Genomic DNA, 15,772 nt, shown 5'->3' with positions numbered 1-15,772 from the left:
ATATATTATTATACATTATACATTCAGGTGGTAGGGCTAACATTCATTGACTTAAAAAAAATATCACAGATAAGTTTGCCTATAAGATGCTTACTCTGGTTATTTAGGGTGTTTCTTGCTTCCAAAGGCAGGGATATCATTTGAGATACTGCATAAGCTAGTTCAGAAAGTACAAGATCATTTTTTACTGAAATAAAGCTGTACATGGAAGCAGAGAAGAGATACAACTCATTTAGATCAGTAGAATGGTGAGGTGAATGGAAGAAATCTGTAATCTTTCTTTTGTAAGCTGATACCTGTTTTCTGCTTCAGATGGTATCCTGGGATGGCCTGGGCCCAAGTCACACTCCACAGAGGAACTGAAAAACGGTGCCCTCAGCTCCTTATCATCTGCTAGTGCCAACATAACCTGGGCAAGTACCATAGTACCATCTGCAGCCCAGGATGCACAGGCACTACAGCCAAACGCTGAGGTAAGAGTGCTTGGTCTCTGCAGAGACCTCTGCTGGTTAGATGCAAGCCATGTGTGATGGTGGATACTTTCATTGATAAATTATTGTATTTTGTCTGGATAACTCTTTGTTTGAAGTTACTTGTGAAAATGATACGTTTCATGCAACGGTGCACTCCAAAAACTTGAAAAATTTGTTGATGCTATTGTTCTGTGCTTTTACTTCTCTGAGGTGCTCAGGTCAGCAGACTTTGGCAAGTGTACAATGTCTTTCCTAATCTTAAAAGCAATCAACAGATTGTCAATACATATTTCTATCGTCTGATGTAAATAAAAGCAATTTATTTATTTTTCATTCTGGTTTGAGGTAGACAGGAGACACTACTTGCTTGCTACTTGCTCTTCCGTGTTGCTGTTTCCTCTTGGGCATCTTTTGAGTATAGTCGACTGTTCTTTGATTTGAAAAATGATGTTATTTCCTGATCCCTTTTCCTGTTAAGTGATTATGGGCAGAACTTGTCCACATCATCCTGCATCAACTAGCTGATTTGTGCTTTTGTGGCATTTGCTTGGTAAAGGGCAGTTCTGAAGCATCCACTCTTTGAGGAGACTCACAGCTGCGTATCAGCCATGCCATGCACTGAAAATCTCTCGTCATGACAAACTTCTGCAGCTTCTGCTGTCTGCTTCAGTAACCAGTCCTGCCCACAAGGAAAGCACTTCACTCTGAGACCCTAGAGATTATAGGGCACCTGGAGCATGTGAGACTTGAAGAACTGGAACAAAGATTTTGAAAGAACTGAAGAAACTAGTGAATGCTCTGGGCAATTGGAATAGCTTAAATTAAATGACATCACTTTAAACAAAATATGTAATGGCTGGAGACATCAATAAAGCTGTTTTTCCTGTTCTTTTGTAGTGTGTTGAATTGAATGTAGTTCAAAAAAGAATTCACTGATAAACCAGGTTTTTTTTTAACAAGTCCTCTGTCCTTAGAAAGGAATTTTGAATTCTGTTACAACTAGTGTCCATTTACCAAAATGTTGAAATTACCTGTAATTACTTTTTATTAGGAAGTTGTGTAATTTCTTTTTTCAGATAAGTCAAGTGTACTTTTTACAGTGTTTTTTTAAGACAAGAGGCTATTTAAGAGTGTTGTTTTGGGAGTTACTACTTACTTGAACCACTGAAATCTGTTTCATTAGGATTTTTTTTAGTTTTTGTAGGTATTCTTTTTTATTCTTGATCATCCACTAAAGCCAAATGGGATGTGGAAGCATGAGCTTTGCAGCAAGAACATAAAGAGCAGCAGCTGATTTTACTCACATTGAGATATCATTTTGCAGTTGAGTTGAGACATTTATGACGTGTTTTCAATTACAATATTTTTTTATGAGTCCAATCCCTTCCTGTTCATTTGCTGATGAGAGACACTGAGTTGTGTGTGTGGCTTGAGGTACTGCTTTGCTTGTGGAACTCATGATTTATTGAGAAGGGAGTACCCTCGAAGAGGGGAATAGAAACAAGTAAGTGTAGCACTGTTCCTAGTGCAGAATCCTCAGTGCTTTGTGAGCAATCTTCCTGAAGGCAGCAACCTGCATTTGGAGGCCCTGAGGCATTAGCCATTAAAAAAGAAGAAAAAGAGGTGAGAGCAGAAAGAGTAAGATTTTTAAGTTACAAAAAGGTCAGCTCAAGATGGTGTTTTTGATAGAAACAGTAAGTAGAAGTTTGTGGATTGGTGGAGCAACAAGAAGCAGATGGAATCAGGCATGCAGTTTTTGTTATGTAGTAGTACAGTTTAATGAGCAGGGATTTGGTTTTGCTCCGAGGAAGTGACTTAAAGCAGGATTCATTCCTGGAAGTTCTTTGGAAACCTGCATCTTCTCTTACACAGTCTGTGTGTGTGACACTGAGATTGATACTGTTGGCTGTGAATTTGAAGGTTTTTTAAAAATGTACCAGATACACTTTTCAGTTTTGATAATTTTGATGAAATTTTTTTTGAGAAACTTAGCAGTTACCCTGGTAAGAATGCTGTCTGAGCCAGGTAGTCACCCAGGAGATGATGTCTGACCTGCCCAAAGTTACAAATATGTTTGATTTGCCACAGTTTAAAAGTTCTGTGTGCAAGATGTAATAGTATCTTTAAATATATTGTGGCTTTGTGTGTCCAAGGCAGGCGCCTAGATCTGGCACTGAGTAGGCACTTTAATTTCAAAGGTATAAAAGCACTGACTGTGCTAATTACTTAAAATGTATAATAACACATAAAAGCAAATTAAAATCATCACTTGTTTGTAGTCCAGATACTTTGTTGTTAGTAACAGTGGTGACATTAGCAGAGAATGAGAAAATGCTTTTAGATGCCATTGGTTGACATTTTGTTGGCACTGAATGCCCTGATTTCTTTTTTTTTTATTTATCTGATAGCTTCTTTTAGAAGAGAAGAGGAATCCACAAGTGTCATTCAAATAAATCTTATTTCTCTTAATGATTTTCTTTTTAAGAAAACCCAGCTAAGGCACTAGATAATCTTGGTTTCTTGAAGAAGCTGCTGGGATATTAATGGGGCTCAACTTTCCAAATATACCTGCCAGAAGAAATAAGCCTTGCTTTTACAGAAGTTATGAGATGAGAGTGCTAGTTCCTGTATCGGTGCTATCAAAATTAATTCCACTCTCTTCTTTGACTGGTCTAGATTAAAAAAAAAAAATCTGTAATTTCATGATATAACCTCTATCTGTAAGTCAGAAGCTATACCCCAAAGAAATAGAAAAGAGCTTTTTTACTAACTCTGTGTAATACAGTAGATGGACCAACCAAAAAATTGTGAATTGACCTCTGGTCTGAAATATAAAATGCCATTAAATGGCTAACCTTGAGGAGCAGTAGACTCAGCTGCTTATATTATGGAATGTTATTTATAAGGCAAAGGTAATTTTAGGAATGTGGATGAGCAGTGATTTTTAGAAGAGAGCGGAGATGTTGTGTTGGGGCAGAGGGGGTTGTGGGTGACTGCTGAGCTATCTCTCCCATCCAGCTGCCTGCCAGTGGCAGCATGAGCGAGTGGCTGAGTGTGTTTAGTGATAACTGTGCTAATTCTCAGCACAGCATTCAGACACTTTGCAGCTGTGCATCAAGTGGCATCATTAAAATAATGATTTTAGGGACAGGTTTTTAGCTGTTTATGAAGAAGTGTGTGGATCTTTACAATTCTCTGGAACAACAATGTTCATCTAATGCAATTTTCTTTGAGTACTTAAGCAGTCTTGAGGAATGTAGAAAGTTCTGGAGCTGAGTTTTGACACCATAGGTAGCTAAAGTAAAACTTCTCTTTTTGGTCTGTTGACTTGTCAGGGTTTCAGGAATGCAGAATTTCTTATCTGGTGAAATAAGGTAGAAGCTAAAGATTATCCTCTTTAGATACTATGTTGGTGTTTACTTGCTTTGGTTTATTTAGGGTGTTTCCTGCTTCTAAATGCAGGGGTATAATTTGAGATACTGGTTAAACTAGTTCAGAAAAGAAAAGATTTTGTGACAGAGTTTATTTTCTTGTGTCTTCCTTGCCTATTATTCTTTTAGAGTTGTGATATAGGACAGCATGAAGTTAAAGCATATTATCTTTACTGAAAGAAATAACCTCTGAGAGTGAATTCCCAGATCAAGCAATTTTGTGTCTTATTTGCCATACTGCTTTTAATGTTTTATAAGTCTCTAACTTTTAGTTAGTGGTTTTGTTTTTTTTTTTTTTCTGTCTACCTGAAACATCGAATGGAAGGGATAAGGGTTGTGCTGCATAGAACTGTTCTCAATCTAATGATAATTGAGGTAAAATGCTCCTGTGCATCCCCCAGTGAAGAACTTTTTGGCAAAAGTTGTGTTATAATTTCAAGGTAATTTTTAGGATTTTTCCTTAAAGCAGAACAGAACCAATCTGGTATGAAATGTACCAGAGTTACACTCTTCAGACCTCTGATGTGAACTTGCTCTCTGGCCAGGCTGCCATAACTGGGACCCTGCTTTCTTCATTTAAGGTTTAATAATTTTGAAATTTTTTTCAAGAAATACTGACATTAATTGGTTTGAATTTCATAGTAAATTCAGTTGTAATAAACTCGATGCCAAAGTAGAATAAAGGTGTGAATCACTTTCATGGGTGGACTATTCTAGTTCAACTAATTGTCATTTTAGGTGTCAGAATTCCTCCTCTGAGCTGACAAAGAGTGACTGCAGGCCAAATACTTCCCCTGACAGCTAAATAGAAATAGGTAACAGCCTGTTTTCTTTGTGGGGTCTGAAAGGGAAGGATTAATTTTCTTTGAATCTAATAGTTCTGTTAAGAATTACTTTAAAAAAATGTTCTGTAGCTAGATCTGCAATATAGTCCTCTTCATGTGATTTTTATGCCTGAAAGTGCCATGCCAGCTGATTCTTCCCATCCTATGGATCTGGTATCTGTGCTGTTTCTCTGCTTTCCTATCCCTAACTTTCCTTTGCCTGTGAGCATGAGCAGCTGTACGCCTGCTCCAAATGGAAGTGTCTTTTTAATGGGATTGAAGTTTGAGCTGGATTGAGCCTTTAGCTCTGATTATCTAACTGCTAAAGCAGGTTTTAATTGTGATAGTGATTGCAAGGGCAGTCAAGTCCAGGTTATTAAAGATATTTTGGTCCCCTGGATGATCTGAACCTTGTTTTCAACTGTAACAGGGAACTGTTCTATTTGGAAGAGTTACTGAATTGTTTAATGTTATAAGTTGATGTATTTTTTTCCCATTTCTTCAGGTGATAGTTTTTTTCAAGCTGTAATTTGTTTTTTATCTGTATGTAAGAATATATCCTAATATGACATTAGACTTTAGAGCTATTACAGAATGTATTAGAGATACCAAGAAATAATTTAAAAGATGCTCATGCAATTTTAGACACTCAGCTGGATAAAAGAAATTATTTCTAATTCAATATTACCTGTATTTATCTGTGTTTCAGCAGATGTGCCCAGGTCTGTGGATTGTTTCCTGATATAATTTGTTTCTAGTGTTTCCTAATTCCTTTTTGTACTTGACAGAAACGTGTGTAATTGATGTTGGGAGATGAGCTTAGCCATGAACATACAGTGCTAGCCACAAGTGCAGTAATGGAAGAACAACAGATCAGGAGGGGAAAGTAATGTTTGCATTATTACTGATGGTTCCTTTTCACTGTTTAGTACAGACATTACAGGGTTTCTCAGTGTGCTCTGCTCTTTGTCCTCTGCATGATTAAGTACTTTTCAGGCTGAAGAGCACAGTGAATGGCCTGTAATGATTTAGCTAAATTAATCTCTAGGCAAAGATGGTACCAGTTAATCCATTCACTATGCAGACCATCTAAAAAATGAGATCTGAGATAATCAATTGAAGGTATATTTAAGGATAATCAAGGGAATGTATATTTAAGGATTTAATGTACAATTAGACTAAAAGTAGAATTAAATGACCCTAAGCCTGCTACAGCAGCACTGACAATAACTAAGATAATCTAGCCAATTTTGATTTTTTTTTTGCTAGCTTTCTAGAATAGCTACTGTGTCAGCAGTAAAACTGTTTATGCAAATAATACAGATTTTATCACCAGCCAAACCCACTGCTTATTATTGAATCAGTTCCACCTCCAAAATGCATGTGTTCCAGCTGCTATCTATATAATTGAGAGTAATACTCTGTGCAAAAAAACCTCTTATTCAAAATCTGCTTCTAATTTGAATAAACATGAGGTTCTGATTCATGTGGCATTCCATAATTACTAGTGAAAAGTCAGCGAAATCTAATCACTGGAGTATAAAGAACTTGGGTTCCCTTGCAGTAAGGCTTTAAAATTACCTTTAAGTGGATCAATTGCATACTCTATTCAGTATAAAACCCCTGCCCCTTGCTAAAGGAGCTCCGAAGTCAATGGTAATTTTATTTCAGGATTGTGTGCTGATTTGTTATGTGCCAGTTAATTTGCTTTGAGTTATCAGTTTTATTTCTTAGTATGTGTGTATATGTGGGCTTGGTGATACTGCCCATTAGGAATCTTACCCATCTCATTAAGACTGTCAATTCCTTAACTAGACCTTACTAAGTTAAGCTCAACTCTCTTACAGGGTTTGTCTCAGGTTGACATTTCTTTATCTTGCTTAGTGAATCATCCAGACAAGCTTCAGCTGTTCTGTCTGGTCTTGCTAGAAAAAAAGAACTGGGCTTTTCAGCTTGTGATGATGAACTGTAGTGGTTCTTTATTTGAAAAGCCCAGAATGTGGAAATAAATCCCAGCTGTGATAGCAGAATTGAATTCTAAAATTTGTCCCAGAGGAGGAGTTGGAAGGAGCAGGTGAAAAAGGCAGAACTGTTCTACATTAACAGAGAGTTTTCATTTTGAGATGGACCAAGCGATTGATTCATCAGACTGAGAACAATTTTCAAGCAGAGAGTTCCATTGGCCTCAAGGAGTTAGACATATAAAAGAAGACAATCTTCTAGGCCTAATTTGTTTCACATACACATTGAATGTTCTCCTGCTATGATTTATAATTATTCAGTTTTCTTTTGAAAGACTTAAGGATTTTTGTTTGGGTTTTTTGAGTTGTGTGTGTTTATCAACAATGTGAATGTGTATGGTGGATGAGCAATGAAATTGCAGGAAGAGTCAGGGTGGTTTAATAAATGTGTTGTCTTGGGGCAAGACTGTTAATACTGCTTGGATTAACATGTCTTTACCATTTCTGTCCTTTTACAAATATGCTGACATGTGATGCTGCGCACAAGAAATAGCACTGTGAGAACTGGATTTACATATAGATTGGTATTGCAGGACCAGATGATTGTAAAGGTTAAATTTGTAGTTGTCCATCTTTTTGTGCCCTCTTTGCATATGTGAGTGGTGTATTATTGACTAATGTGGCAGTATTTTTCTGCAGTAAATTTGCTTAGCCAGCATACAAAGCGACATAAAAGAGAATTACAGCTGGCTAAATGACTTCAGCTCTGTTACTTCCTAACTTTTCAGTTACTGGGCATTGCAGGCAGAATCATAATGGAATCACAGGGTACTCTGGCTTGAAAGGGGCCTCCAGAGGTCCTGCAGCTCAGCACTGTGAGAGCAGCGCTAATCAGGTCAGCTTGTCCAGTCCTGAGCACCTCCCACAGTGGGGGCTCCACAGCCTCTCTGCAGAAAATCTTGCAATTCTCTAGGGATTTATGTCAATTGGAGCTAAGGGTTGTTTGCTAAGGAAAGGCATCCTACTCAATGTGCTGTACTGTCTGGTGAGCAGCTAAAAGGGACCTGCCTGCTGGGGCCCTTACCAGAACGTGTTTGTCCTCCTCTTCTTCACGGGAATATGAGGCCTGAAGAACCCCCTGCTTCGGGTTTCTCCCCAAGGATCTCATTCTAGAGAGGATGCCTTGTAGTACAGGCAAGTGTCTGGAGTGCAGCTTTCTGCCAGCCTTTCCCCCCAGGCTACTCTCCTGCACTGACCTGCAGCTCAGTGCAGTCTTTTGTCTTCAGCTCCCCAAAAGTTATAACCATGTGACTTTCAGACCCCTTGTAGTGTCTGAAATACTGCCTGGCAGTGGCTGGAATCTGTCCTGCTGCACTCTGTCGTTTGTAAGCTTTGTACACTTACTTTGGATACTCTATTTGTTTCCATTTGCTTCTAAAAAATTTAATTAGTAAAATAAAACTGAATATGTTTGAGGAAATTGTTCTTCACTAGTATCTGCATTGCATTAGGTATAGGGCACATAAACAATTTTGTTAAAATTGTTTGTGCTGTGATACTCTCTCTCTTACAGTTGTGATTTATGCCAGCCTTCAAGGGTTTTTTTTGCTTTAATTTAGGACAAGTCCATGGGGCTTTTCTCTTCATGCATTTTGTTTCCTAGTCTCATGTTACTATTTCTTTCTTATGATACCGGTGATGAAATATATTTATTCCCAGTTCTTACTGAATTTATGCAATACTGCAAAGTCCTCTTGTATTTTAGGATTCAGATTAAACAATTCTGTACTTCAGTAGCCCTCATTTCATGAAAGGTGCTCACAAGCATGTGTGGACTGGTACTGATACTTAATCTTCCCTGTGGAGTCTGTGCTTGGGAATTAGCTGCTTTTCAGCCTATTTTCAGAACTGACTACCTTAGGTTTATGAAAATTGATTTTTGCAAGAGGAATTGTCTTATGAAGAAAATATGAAAATGTGGGGCAAAAGTTGTCCGATAAACATTATTTGGTGCATAACAGGATTACAGTGCTGAAGGTAACCCAAATGAGAAACTCTGTTTAACAGGATGTCTAGTCACTGATAGATTCTTTATTTTTAAACATAATCACTTTCAGAGTTAGCTTTGAGTATTTTTTCTGAATGATTGCACAGGCCATACTGCAACATAAACATAGATGTTCTTTGTTTCATGTTACATGCGCTAGCTCCTATTCTTTAAGCAAGAAACCAGTCCTTTTTCTTCTGAAATCTCTTATTGTCTGGTCCTCATCACTGCTACATTATGTTCAGCCCTAAATATAGTCAGAGGTCATAGTAAAACACATCTGCAGTGTGGGAAAAGGAAGCTTTCTGAGCTTGTTCTTTACTGATGGAAAGACTTCTGTTCCCAGAGATACTCCTGCAAAACATTAACAAAAAGGCATTAGTACAGTTCTCTAAGTGGGTAGTATCTGGATAATGTGCTTGTCTCCAGATGCCTGGCAGATTGTTTTTGTTGAGAAGGGAAAAGATTGCAGACCTATTTGTCACCTAAGGTAGAGGTTTTGTGATCATTTTCTTTGCTTGCATTGTCTGTGTGTCAGCCTGTCTGTGCAGTGTTAGTGTCAAGATTCATTTCTGCTTTGCTTGCTTGCTTTGCAGTGAGGAGATATCTCCTGCAGAAGGATAGGTTTCTCTTGGTTCAGTAGATGTCTATGCTATTACATGTTGTATCCAATTAATCTTGTGTGATAGACAGATTGCCACACTTTGATCCTTGCACTTGTCCCTAGCTGAGAGATTTTCTGAACATCAAGTGTGTTTAGCATATTCAATGAAAAACAACCCCAAGCAACAAACCACAAAATGTATACAAATTATCCATACACACAAAAAAGAGATGTTTTAATCATTGATGGTCCTAGTTTGAAGAATTTTATTTTCTCTGAAGACCTGAAATACCAAACACAAATAACAAATATGGCAAGAAATAATTTCTAGGCACTCTGTAGACATTCTTCCCTGATGTAAGCTTTTTCTACCGAATAAAACCTGGTTTGACCTATTAGTGCTGAATGATGTATCCACAGTTACATAAATGCTTTGGCCTCACGCTGTCAGAACACAAACTCAGATACAGCAGTTACTTACCTATTCAGATAGATATGCCTGGATTATTTTTCTTGGCATACATAGCTTAAGGTAAGTAGAAAATCTGCCTATTATGCAATTTTTCCTTTGTTATATGAAGGAGAAAGTAACTGTCTTGCTGATTGGTTCTCTATGTAGATGACAAAAAGGGAGTGGTATTTTTGCTAGCCATGGTGGTGTTGTGTGTAAGTTATAGTGTATTCACTTTTTTATTGTAAAAATCCTTCTTATTTGATTCTCATCCTCTATTGCTTGCTTCAGTATTTTGAAAGTTAATGTTAATTTTGGTTCATCATTATTAGAGCTAAGCTCTAATGGCAGAATGCTAGAAGTGTGACTGTGGGTGTGTGATTTGGGGTTTGAAGGGGGTGGATTCCCCCTTGAGGTGGTACACTTTTTCTGCATTAGAGGAAACAGTTTCTATGAAATACTCTGAGTAAATTTAAAAAAATGCAGCTGAACTGAACCTGCCTATTTTGCTACCTTTAAGAAACCTTTATCAGGATAAAATGAAGTTTTGCTCACTAAATTCTCCATTTAAGATCTGCTTTTTTTCTGGCTCATTGCATGGCTTTGAAAACATCAGACCTGAACACTGGACTCTTTGAAAGTCACTGTAACTTTGGTGTCCAGGTGCCAGCATTACAGTGGGCATATGGGATGTCAGTGTGTTTGGGGTTCTATCTTTGATTTACTCATTCTTTGCAGTCGTCAGTCACAGATGCCACCAGAAGCAAAGCATAAATAAGACTACAGTAAGATGGAGGGAGGCCAGGGCTCAAGCAATGACCTGACTTCACCACCACTTCTTCAGCTCAATTTTTCACCTTCCTCTGCTTACATTGTGTGGTGGTAAACATTGAGAATAGTATTTTCAAAATTATTGTTTTATTTGAACTGCTCTTGAAAAGTAAACAATTTTATATAAAGAGATGAGGAATTTGTTGGATATTAAAAAGTTTTACTGCCTTATAGTTAAGATTAGGCTTGATAATCTGTAAATGACAGTGCATTTGGAAGTTAGAGAAAAAGTGAGTGGATGAGGATGGTTTCAGGAGTCAGTCTTCACAGTGGGTAGTAAATGTGTTTCAAGACTTTGTTTTGTTTCAAGATTTAGGTTTCATTTCTGTTAAATTCAGTTTTCTGTATGGGAATGATTCCTCCTTTCAAAACCTATAGTAGGTTTGTATGGCAAGATTTTGGTATTGAGGGCCTACAAGGGTGGTTTCTGTGAGAAGCTGCTGGAAGCTTCCTCTGTGTTGGACAGAGCCAATGCCAGCTGGCTCCAGGAATGACCTGCTGCTGGCTGAGGTTGAGCCCATCAGTGATGGTCGTAGTGCCTCTGGGGTAACTGACTTATGAAGGGAGAAAAAAGGGAGCCCTGCAGAGCAGCAGCAGAGAGAGGAGTGAGGATGTGAGAGAAGCAGCTGCAGACACCACAATCAGTGCAGAAGGAGGGGAAGGACATGAAACAGTCCAGCTGCCAGAGCAAACATTCTTCTGCAGCCCATGGTGGGTCAGGCTCTCCCTCTGCAGCCCCTGGAGGACACAGTGAAGCAGATTCCTGCCCACAGCCCCTGGAGGAGCCTGTGCTGGCTGGGGCAGGGACCCTGTGGAAGCTTATGCTGGAGTAGATTCCTTGTAGGATCTGGATTTATGGATCCATGCAGAGAGAAGGCCAATCCTACCAGAGCAGGTTTTGTGGTAGGATTTGTGGCCCTGTGGGGGACCCATGCTGGAGCAGGCTGTGCCTGAAGGGCTGTACCTTGTGGGAGGGACCTATGGACGTGCAGTTTGTGAAGAACTGCAGCCCGTGGGAAGGACTCACATTGGTGAAGTTTGTGGCTGACTGTCCCCTTTGGGAGGGAGTCTGTGCTGGAGCAAGGGAAGAGTCTGGATCACAGTTCCCTTCGGGCAAGGTGTGAAGTACTGACTGCAGCTGCCATTCCCTGTCCCCCTGTGCCACTGTGGGGAAGTTGGTAGGAAGCAGTGAAGTTAAGTGTAGGAGGAAATGGTGGGAGGATGGTGTTCAAGATTTGTTTTTATTTTCTCATTATCCTACTCTTACTTGATTGGTAATAAATTGAACTAATTTTCCTAATTCAAGTCTGTGTTAGCCATGAGGTAATGGGTGAGTGATTTCTTCCTGTCCTTAACTCAACCCATGAGCCTTCTATGATATTTTCTCTGTCCTGCACAGCTGAGAAAGGGAGTGAAGGACTGCCTTTGGTGGGCACCTGGCTCCTAGCCAGGGACAGCCCATGACAACCAGTAGCATGACAATATGCTAGTCTGTATGTAAAATACTTTAATAAGTTCAACCTACTGCACAAGCTGCATTTGATCACTGCTAATGAAGGATGGGTACAGTAAGCTTGCATGCCTTTTCTGCCAAGTGAATGCTACAGTAAGTGCAGTTAAATGTGTGGTGCCCAGTGGAAGAAGACAAGTGGCACATGCAAGTTAGTGCAGTTTTGTCGCTTCTGATCCAGTGACAAGCCCTGCAAGAAGCTAACAGCTCATTATATGCTACTACTTTGGGGTGTTCTTACTGTATGTGCTTTACAAAAAGAATTCTAACTTTAGTATTGAAATCGGTGAAAATCTTATGGGGCCCATTTCTGGCATTAGTGTAGATGTGCTAAAGCTCCATGACCTTATGGAGTTATATTTAATCTTACACCCACAGAAAACCTGCTTGCAAGCTCTTGAGTTACACAAATGGAAGTGTGAATTATGCTTGCAAACCTATGCTGTTTTTGAAGGCAATCTGAGAATCAAAATGAGGCCTCTGACTTTTATATCCAGTAATAGGGACCAAAGATAATTAGAGGACTAGGTGGAAAATCCGACAATCCTTGTCTAGTTTGAGAATGTTAGTTCTCTTTAATATTCCTTCTAACTTACTCTGTCTTCCTTTTGATGTAAATAGGGGTTTTTTTGCAATCTTCTGCATTTTTTTGAACATAGAAGGACTTAAAGAATACTTCCATTGGAATATTACAAAATGGTATGTTTTTATCTGCATGTTTTAAGTTCCTAAGATTCATCTTCTTGCTCCTGACTACAGTCCTTTTTATAGTACATAAAAATGTTTTCATGCCTAAATGAAGATTCTTAGAATGCTTTTTTTATAATTATAGGAAGAATATGAGGTCCTCAGTGTGTCCCTGAGATACATGTCCCTGATATCTCAGGATATACACAGTCTCTGCTTACTGTCATGGTGGAGAAAAGGCTGAGTTACTCTATGCCTTCTTTTCCTTGGCCTTTACTGGTGACAGACTTTGAGATCAGAGGGAAAGTCTGGAGGCAGATGGACCCTTGGTGGAGGGGGAACAGGTTAGGCTGCACTTAAGCTGCACATATACAGCTCCAGGGTCTCTAACAGATTATGGAATTCGGGAGAGGTTTGTGTAGACTAGAGGAAAGTGAATGTCATTAATTTTTTTTAAAAAGGACAAGAAGGGACTCTGAGTGTTCTGGTAACATCTGGGGACCTGCAGGTTTGTCAGTCTTTCCTCAGACCTTGGAAAGGTTGTGGAGCAACTAACCCTGGAAGGTATCTCCAAACACATAAAGGACAAGAAGGCAATTAGAAGTAGTCTTAATGGGCTTACAAAGGGAAAATCATGCTTAACCAGCATGATACCCCTCACAGTGGTAGTGACTAGCTTGGTGCTTATGGGGAGAGCAGTGGATGTTGTTTGCTTTAATGTTGGTAAGGCTTTTGACCCTGTCTTCTCTAACATCCTCACACAGCAACCCAGCCCACAGGGTTGTGATCAGTAGTACAAGGTCCAGTTGGAGGCCAGTCACTAGTGGTGTACCTCAGGGGTCCACACTGGGACTGGCACTGTTCCACATCTTCATTAGTGACCTGGATGATGATGCAGAGTGCACTCCTGAGAAGTGTGTAGGTGATGAAAAACCTGGGAGGAGTGGCTGATGAGCCAGGGGGTTGTGCTGCCATAGAGAGAGAGAACATGGCAGTCTGGACACAGAGGAGTCTCTTAAAGATAACCTCGGGGAAGTGCCAATTCGTGTTATCTGGAGGATATTTGAGAGTAAACTCTTGCACCAGTACAGGCTGGACGCCATCTGGTTGGAAAGTAGTTCTCCAGAGATCTTGGGGGACAGCTGACCATGAACCAGCAAAAATGTTTTTGTGCCCAGCAGCTTCCTGGGCTGCATTAGGAGGAATGTTGCCATGAGGTTGAGATCCTTCCCCTCTACTTGGCAGAGGTGAGGCCACATCTGCAGTGTTGTGCTCAGTACTAAGCTCCCCAGTGCAAGAGGGGTGTGGACTTACTGGGGTAAGGCCAGCACAGGCCCCAGAGATGAGGAGGGTTCTGGAGCATCCTTCCCATGAGGAGGATCTGAGGGAGCTAGGATGTCCAGCCTGGAGAAGAGGAGGCTCAAGTGTATCTTATCAATGGACATAAATACCTCATGGGAGTGAAGAACAGGGAGATAGGCTTTTCTCAATAGTGCCCAGTGACAAAACAAGAGGCAGTGGGCACTTGGAAGTGAATTTGAACACCAGCAAATGCACTTCTGCTGTGGAGAACATTGAACACTGGTGTGGGTAGCCCAGAGAAGTTGTGGAGTCTCCATCCTTGGAGATAATCAAAACTTAGCTGGGCATGGTCCTGGGCAGCTGGTTTTACATGCACCTGCTTGAGCAGGATAAGGGACAAGAAGATACCAAGATGTCTGTTCCAACCTAAATGAGACTCTGATTCTGTGTGTTCCTTTCTTCCCCTCAGAAAACTAAGCAAGATGAGACCCAGGTCATTCTTGAATGTATTGTTGCATTGTATGGTTTGTGAAGTATGTTGGAAAATGAAGCTCTGAGCTGTATATCTGTATTAATTACCTAACAGTTAATTTCCAGTACAGCAGTTAATTTGAAAAATTAACTTGTGGAAGAAGCTGTAGAAGGACAGAGACATATTTGCCCTTTCAGAGAAGTATAGATTTTGACTCTGTGATTCTATCCCAGGCATGTCAGTGTGTTTTTTCCTAAAAGCATTTTTTTTAAAATACAGAATGTTTCCTTCAGAAACAATTTTTTACCCTTACAGATTTCATCTGTTAAAAAAGAATCAGCATGTTTTCTGTTGGAGACTGCTGACTAGAACATCCATTTTGCGTCCCTGCAGATGACCTCTCTAAATTAATCGATCTCAGTTCTAATGAGGTGACCTGTTTAAAATAGCTCTCTGCCGGTGTGTATTTTCATGTCTTTGGCATTTAAACTTTGAAGTGCATCTATTCCTGGGATTTTTAGAAATTATCTTTTATTTCCTCTTCAGATTTTTCTGAAAAATGCTGGTGCTTCAGCCCAGTATTGGAAACCAGTTTTGATTAGAATGATTTTAAATATAAGCCCCTTTTTTGTGGTTGTTTGTAACTGGTTCAGTATTGGATTTCTTGGGGTCAGCACCTACGCCAGGCTGTGCTGTTCATTCCCCAGCTGGGCAGTGCACAGCTCAATAGCTTTTACATTATGCTCTGACCACGCAGGGGTGGAGCAGATCCCTGCTTTCCCAGGTCAGTTGTGCAGTTACGTTTTACAGGACGAGGTAAAAAAAAAGTCTGTGTCTGATAATTCAGAAAAGCTGCCGTTAAAGGATAATCAGTCCACATAATCCTTTGCATTCTGCTGAATGCTTACGCACTGGATGCTACTAAACTGCATGCTATTTTCATGGATGGAAAAAAGAATTAAATAATGGTTGAACTTTTATGACACTTTAAAGATGCACTAGCTCTGTATTTTGTGACTGTGTGCGTCCACTCACACTGTGTGGTGCTTACAGGTTGGTTTAAGAAAATGTGTTAGTTAAAGAAATATGTGTTAGTTAAAGTTAGTTTATGTGCTCCTAAAAATTTAGGAGCCTATTAATAGTTATGTAGAACAGCTAATGAGGAGAGAGGGAAATATA

The 15,772-nt window shown here is 39.6% G+C and overlaps 1 protein-coding gene across 2 annotated transcripts in view; it reads left to right on the top strand.

Annotated features, from left to right (window-relative positions):
• OSBPL10 (oxysterol binding protein like 10) overlaps positions 1 to 15,772 on the top strand; it is a 117,362-nt gene that overhangs the window by 72,275 nt on the left and 29,315 nt on the right. Inside the window, exon 6 of one of the 2 annotated variants that reach the window (XM_074539086.1) lies at positions 313 to 473. The exons of the other annotated variant lie outside the window; for it this stretch is intronic. Within the exon in view, the coding sequence (XP_074395187.1) occupies positions 313 to 473 (161 nt within the window). The remainder of the gene's footprint in view (positions 1 to 312; positions 474 to 15,772) is intronic. 2 annotated transcript variants of the gene reach the window in all.

The sequence above is a fragment of the Zonotrichia albicollis genome, chromosome 1, assembly GCF_047830755.1.
Source record: "Zonotrichia albicollis isolate bZonAlb1 chromosome 1, bZonAlb1.hap1, whole genome shotgun sequence".
In the NCBI taxonomy this organism is placed as follows: domain Eukaryota; kingdom Metazoa; phylum Chordata; class Aves; order Passeriformes; family Passerellidae; genus Zonotrichia; species Zonotrichia albicollis.
This window is presented reverse-complemented; position numbering and strand designations above follow the sequence as displayed.